This window comes from Leptidea sinapis, chromosome 43 (genome assembly GCF_905404315.1).
Source record: "Leptidea sinapis chromosome 43, ilLepSina1.1, whole genome shotgun sequence".
Taxonomy (NCBI): domain Eukaryota; kingdom Metazoa; phylum Arthropoda; class Insecta; order Lepidoptera; family Pieridae; genus Leptidea; species Leptidea sinapis.
Genome location: NC_066307.1, coordinates 1,001,627 through 1,009,375, shown reverse-complemented (window position 1 = coordinate 1,009,375; position 7,749 = coordinate 1,001,627). Strand labels below are relative to the sequence as shown.

Below are 7,749 nucleotides of genomic sequence, written 5' to 3'. Positions count from 1 at the left end.
AAATCATAATTTTTCGCGGCGGCCATCACGGATTTAAAAAAAACTGCGTTTACTGCACACGACGTTATGCGACAGAATTGCCATCTAAAATTCTAATATTTAACTACTAAACGAATACATCAAGCAATTATCAAAAATACATAGGTATTAAAAAAATAAAATTCAAACTTGCTAAAGTATCAAATTCGTTTGATTCCCGCAATTAACTTTAAGTACGTGTATGTGTTTGAGCGGTGTCAGTGTAGTAGTGCGATTCGATACCTCTCTGTTTTGAGAACGCGTCCTTAAACCATTGATATTTATGCAATGACTCTAATGTTATGATGTTTGATAAAAATGTGTACCAGTGGGAGGCTCCTTTGCACTGGATGCCGGCTGGATTATAGGTACCACAACGGCGCCTATTTCTGCCGATAAGCAGTAATGTGTAAACATTACTTTGTTTCGGTCTGAAGGGCTCTATAGCTAGTGTAATTACTGGGCAAATGAGACTTAACATCTTATGTCGACGAACCTATGGCGACGAACGCAATTGTAGTGTCACTCAGAATTTTTGGATTTTACAAGAATCCTGAGTGGTATTGCATTGTAATGGGCAGGGCGTATAAATTACCGTCAGCTGAACGTCCTGCTCGTCTAATCTCTTATTTTTATAAAAAAAAATGTTAAAGGGGAGTGATCACTTATCATCAGATGATTCATCGAACTCTCTGTCTTATTTATTAACGTAATGAGTCCCCTATTTGAGTCACCATTGACACCTGGGGTTATAACTAAGACACAAATACAGATTACAATATTTTATTAATAACATAAAATTTATAATAATTATAGAGGTAGTTATCATATCTTACATTTATTGCTCTATCTATTGCCATTTATTAACATAATATTGAAATCGGATTATACCCAATAATATCATATACATATATACGCGATACATAATCAGTACATTATCCATTATAGTAGGATTAGCTATCAGTATTGTATAATAATGATTGATAATAACTGAGATGTAAGGTTATCTCAATACAAACCTATATTGCTTGTTTTTTGATAAAATCTTATGAATTTAAGAGTATTATAAGAGATAATTGAGTCGCTAATATGATTATTGACCAATTAAAAACGATCATGTACATTTAAACACAATTAAAAAACTACTAAAAATTAATTTACAACTCACATTTAGATAAATTTAACGTTTACAATGTTTTACTTCGCATGCGTGATCATGTTTATATCTTAATATATATAAATTACGTGACACGTTGTTTGTCCGCGATGGAATCCTAAACTAATGAACGGATTTTAATGGGGATTACTTCATGGAGTGCAGTTTGGTCCAACTTGAGAGTTAGATAGTTTTTATTTCGATTTGGGACCCGTAATTATTTTTTCTCTGGTGTTGCAAGAGAATGTGGGCGGCGGTGATCACTTAACACCAGGTGTGATAAAATTTTCGGTTTTTTTTGTTCTAATTTTAAAATATTCAGTTTTGGTTTAAAATATCTTTGTTTTTTTCAGTATTTAATTTATGGAACTGTTTTGTCTTCTAGTTTATGTATATTTGTAACCGACCGATTGTAAAAGATCGTTTTGTTCCTGAATAAATAAATACTAGAGCGAACGAATCGACGCACGCACACAGACACACGATTGACATACGCAATCATGGGAAGACAAGTGCGTCGCCACCGCTGATTGGTTGCTGTCCGAGTTTAATTAGCTGCGCTGCTGTCATCAATCTTTTTGTATGTACCAACCCTAGCGCTCCGCCCCGACATAGGTATAAAATCGAGGACACCTCTGAGTTACGCTACTGTTCAATTACTTGTATTGTGAGTGAGTGCATTACTTAGAATATTATTACATGATGCGAGAAAACAAGACTATGGGTTGTATTTACTTTCCGTTTCGCCTGAACTACGACCGTCGGCTCTGTGGGTTATTTGAATTGTTATCAATTGCGTAATTATCCTATCAGGAACATAACTTTGACTCATGATGTCAAATTAACCATAATAACCTAAGTAAAAAACAAAAACTTAATAATCCTTTAACTAAAAAGCAATTCAGCTATATTTATAATATCAATTAAAATTTTAATCTATTTATTTGTTAAATATCCCTCTATTTTAAAATTGCAAGATTAACAAGCAAAATCAATAAATAAATTCGTCGCATTAAAATAAAAATTGTACCTACACAAATTGTCCACTATTCGAGACTACTACATACATATAAACGCTGAAATATTTTTCAAATCCATTTGCACATAATATGTAGTTTGATTACTCAAGAGCAAACTTAAACAACCTTATGCAAGTAGGGCTAGAAAAACAATGTAATATGATAAGCAGGGGCGTGCATATGATATAGGCAATTAGGCAGTGCTTACCTCGTTATAAATCTAAACAAATATAGCACTTGAGTTAAAGTCAATTTAGTTTAATTTGGTGCCGTTATTTTATTACCAAACTTCTATTCAACACCCACTCCACAATTTTTTCCTTACGCTAGATACTAAATACCTGTAGTAAGCAATCTTTGCTTATTCCAAAGCTCAACTACAACAAATTAGATCCACAGTGCCTACCTTGCTAGCAAACCAATGCACGCCCCTGATGATAAGCCTATGAGCGAATTAACAACGTTTAAATATCGAGATATCGATAATATTCTACCGCCTTCCATGGAGCTGTTTGACTTGACTCCTGCCACTTAATTCCACCATCACATAACCCACAAACATGCAGTGAATTTCTCCTGTGACTTTGTTTGTCACAGACAAATTACCCGCAGACAAAAAGAAAAGTAAACCATACTCGTACAAAATCTTTGAAAATAGAATTAGCATAAACAATAATTAACTAAGTAAGTAAATTAATTCTATCTCTTAAATTACATATGATTTGTATTATTAAATTACTATGTGTATGAAAGTCAAATATCTTAATAGCATTTCACTATTCTCCAGCCTTTCTCGTATTTTTCTGCAATCTTCATCGTTCACAAGACGAGCACTTGCTTCTCACCCGACGCTAAACATCACCTTCTCACAGCAGTAACACCTCACCAGGATTCTGAAATACGAAATTCTCGTACTTCTTCCAATCATTCTATCGCATGTGACACCTAACTCTCAACCAACAAAGGATCAGAATTCCTCAGCGAGCAAACTAGATATCCTGATTGGATTGTTCTTGATAACCCTCAGAAGTCACACCCGTGTTATGACAGTCGTTGTCCTCTCGTTCGTATTTGGAGTTTGTGCCGGGAAGCAGGATATACCGCACTTCCCTGAAATCATAATTTTTTTATTTGAAATTTTGAATATTCTTTATTCGTAAAAGATACATTAGAGTTGGGGTCTCCTTTTAAGCATGAAATGCCTGTAGTAGGAGGCCCGCTCTTTTGCGCTACTTATAACCTACGTCGTAAAGAATCATTGAGTAATAAACATATAAGTGAATTTGCTAGAAACTGTCATAACCATAATGTTAACACCAGAAACAGACATAAGCTTATATTGCCTACTACTCGCCTAAGTCGAGTTAGGAAGTCTTTTGTGGGGCAATGTATATATATGCTTTTACAACAAGATCCCAGAAAATGTTCAAAACAAAAGTATTACGTTATTCAAAAGAATTGTTTAAAAACGTTAGTGTGGTAAAGGTTAACTATAACATTTAATGACTTTCTTAATGATACCACAGATTGGGAATGAAGCGACCGCCCTATTATCCGGACCGGCTATTAAATAGTAAGTTTAATTGTACAATGCTACTTTGTAAACATATTTTTTGATGAAAAAAAGAAACCCGCTGAGTTTGTTGCGCCCGTTCTTCTGGGGCCTGAGGCATTAATTTTGGAATGGGTGGTAGTTTTTTTTTTACTTTCAATAAGTGATTTCACATCCTATTTTGAATAAAAATATTTGAATTTGAATTCCTAGCATAAACAAACATTATAATTATATAAACAATTATATATATACCAAGTATTATAAAGTAAGAGTAACAAATATTCACTATTTATTAGATTTTTTATCAATTAATTTATTAATTTCCTAAAATACATAATTTATATTACGGCACTTGCACCCTTTCAATTTCTAGAAATTTCGTTCTTGTTGCATCTTAACTGAGAGGTATACAATATATTGTTATGTATAATATTTTACAAATACGTTACTCAAAAGGTGCTTAGGGGTTTTAGAGCAATATTTAGGAACAATAATATCTTAAAATTCTGTAAATCCTGGTAAGTTTCCTAATTCTCTCAATGACATGCTCAAGATGCGGGTACCAAGTTAATTGCTGGTCTATCATGTTTCTTTATCTTAGGGCTACAAATTTTACCATACACACTACTACACTTATGAACTCTAATATCAAAGTTCTATGGGTGTGAGTCATTAGAGACGCTGAAAAAGGTATAATTAAGCTGCACTGTGTTCAGTGTTTACAAATTCATATCTAACCAATAACTAAAATGTATTATTCCCGATTCATCTTTTGCTCGAACATCATTCCAAGAATTTCTCCTAAAGACAATAGCAGGATCGTCAGCGTAGGAAAGCAAACGAGCATCTTCAATTTTCATATTGCAGAGGTCTAAGTAAATTAAAAAAAGGGAAAGACCGAAAACACTCCCCTGTGGGATCCCAAAGGATATCATCGCATCTTCACTCACATTCTGACCAACCCTTAACTAACTGTGTTCTATGAGTAAGATAACTCCTAAACAATTTTTGCTGTGTACCTCTTATTCTGATTTTCTCAATTTTGACCATAAGGATTGAGAAAGAGACGGTATCAATGGCCTTTAGTATAATTCACGAGTACATTAGTTTAGAAATAAATACTATGAAGATTTGGATTTTATTTTAGCGCAAATATTCTTCGAATTGTCAGAATTGTAGAGATTGACTTCTGCAAGGCTACTACAAGCTTCCGCTACGTAATTCTGTTTAATCGGAGTCATTATACGCCTATTAATGCACGAATTTTGAAGTTCATCAGCCACGTGTCCGCCAATCACAGCCAGCAAAGCTTATCTCATTCTCGCTTCATATTTCATTGTACGTACCCTTAATACCAATAAAAAAGAACTGACGTAACTGGAAGTTGCAAAAGAAGCATATCAGGAAGTGACACCTGAATTTTAGTCCTGTCTTCCTTTCCATCAAGGATTAGCATGAATATAAGTTTATGATATATTCACAGGCAGAAGTGTAAAAAAACTAAACATGGAATTAAATTAATTTTTGGGGAGCAGGACGTCTCAACCTCGGTTGGCGTAACACCTATCTTACAACAACAGATAAAGTTTTCGTTAGCGTCAGCGCAGACCGAACTGCAAAATGCTCGCGCGTGGTCGAACAAAATTTTTACTGCTCGAGCATGCAGGCGGCATGCTCGACAATGCGCGAGCCATCTCTGTTAAATGTGGTCTGTTAAATATGTTAACACTGACTGACTGACGCTCGCGCATGTAGAATGCATACTCGAACGAAAGTCGGCTTGCTCGAGCATCAAATTTGGGCGTGTATTCAATTTTGCGAAGTATGTTAAAAATCATAAGATATTTTTTCAATAATCTCAGTAAATGCTCTGCTCTGCTCTTGGTGTGCGCTGACCCTATAGACGTACAAGTACACACGTACGTACATCTTAATTTAAAAAGTTTTAGTTACCTTGTCATGCATATTTAAAATCGATAAAGCGGCGTTGAGCATTTTTCTTGGGATGGGAATAAAATGTTTAACTCGCGTCAGGACACGTGGTCTGATCGAAAATTCGTAAGACATTGGTTGAAATTATGGATGAAAGATTTATACTTCTAATTATAACTCATTGATCATACGGTCATTGGACCAGTGGTTGAATCATTCTGATTGCGAAGCCGAAACACCGCGAGGTCGAGGGATCGAATCTCAGCCGTAAAATATTTTTGAAGTGAGAAAAGTCTTCAGCAAAATTCGTAAGACAGACGTTGAAATTATGGATGAAAGTTGATTTTTCTGAGATAATATTTTAATGTAAAATAATTGTAATAAATCTGAATTTTTAAATTTTTTATGTAATATAAATTGTAATTTTTGTGTAGCATAGGGCAATAAATGAAGATTGTATTTAACCACAAAAATGCTACTACTTTTATAGTAATAAATAAAGCAATTCATGCGAAATGATTCCCTAACCATTCCAAAATATTTAAAAATGCTAACAACGCTAAGGTTCTTCTTTCGTTTTATTTCTACCGGCATTCCTGGAGTACAACCCGTTATTTTTTTATTTTATGCGTTTAAATTTTGACCAACGAATGGTAACTATTTTGGACACTCAAGTCCACAAATATTTATCTTATGTATAAGTAGTTAATTAGATCCATTATCATGAGAAGTCACTGGTGTAGAACGAGTGACTTAACAGCAAGAGCGCGTCCTAAAACATATACCTACACAGTTTCAGTAAAGAGTTCTGACGTCCATGCTTCCCGCTCTATCAGCAGATAAGTTTGATGTTACTATTTTAATTAAATCCCTCACAATTAGATAGGACATATTCAATTATCCTAACATCAGTGGAAATATGGTACTAAAGTTTAGCGAATTTTGGTCAAATGATGTGGTCATCATTTGACCAAAATTGAATGAAATGACCAAGATAACCTGGTGGTTATCTTGGTCATTTCCTTGACCTATATGAATAGTAATTTTGATTTGATTATGTACCAGACATTATCGCTGAGAGTTAGAACCCCGGAACAGACAAATACACTCAATAATTCAAATTTTTATAAGATCCATTTGCCAATATCTATTACCAGTGAGTTCCTGCTATGCATGATCTGATGAATATGCGATATGATGAACTAAACCACATGAAGTTAAGCATTAATCTCGCCAATAATACTCTTGGAGGAAGGTAATCGAGCGCAAGGTATACTAACATGATCACCATTGCTGACTCTTCTGCAACACCAGAGGAATTAGAGTCTTCTAGGAAGGTAAATGCGATTTTTTGAAGGTACCCATGTCGTATTGTCCTGGAAACAAGGCGAGGTACTTCATTTCAAAGTTTGATCTTAAACGTCCAAGATAGTTCCTTGGAGTACTGTGGAAGAACGCAACACATCCAGACAGGTATCCAGGTGTAGAGGATGAAAAATTTCTGTGGCGAAGGTAGAATTATGCTTCCGCGATCAGGTCAGACACCCAACGATGCGAAGTCTGTATTCAGCGCCAAGTGATCAAGACGGTTACTGAGTACTGAATGCCAGATGATTAGAGCAGCTCTGCATTGCACGCCATCAAATGGGTAATACAGACACTTTATCACATAATATTTGGTCCCTACACTAGGCGTAGCCTGTCCTGTAGGCAACCAATTTAAATCCTAAGGTTAACAATATGAACCGAAAGGTCAAAAAGTGCACTCTGTATATGTGCGTGTGTATGTGTGTGTGAGGGTGGGTGTGAGTATCTGATTAATCATGTTACAAAGTATTAACATTATATGAATGCTATCACTTTAAGAATAGCTTCCATGTGTGCATAAGTGAGTGTGTGTAACCATCTTTGTATTTTAAATTTGACCTGATGGACCGAGCAATTTTTAATAGAACATTTTAAATTTACCTTGTTGTATATATATGTATGTAAGAATGGGCTAAATCTACTTGCAAATGTTGTATTTATTATTGGTATTGGAATCTTGTACGAACTTGTACTCGAATCTT

General features: G+C 34.8%; 1 protein-coding gene across 1 annotated transcript in view; it reads right to left on the bottom strand.

Moving 5' to 3' along the window:
* Positions 1-787: 787 nt before the first annotated feature.
* LOC126977061 (cystinosin homolog) overlaps positions 788-7,749 on the bottom strand; it is a 64,148-nt gene continuing 57,186 nt past the window's right edge. Inside the window, exon 8 of the mRNA XM_050825738.1 lies at positions 788-3,303. Coding sequence (XP_050681695.1) covers positions 3,183-3,303 — 121 coding nt within the window. The 3' untranslated portion in view covers positions 788-3,182. The remainder of the gene's footprint in view (positions 3,304-7,749) is intronic.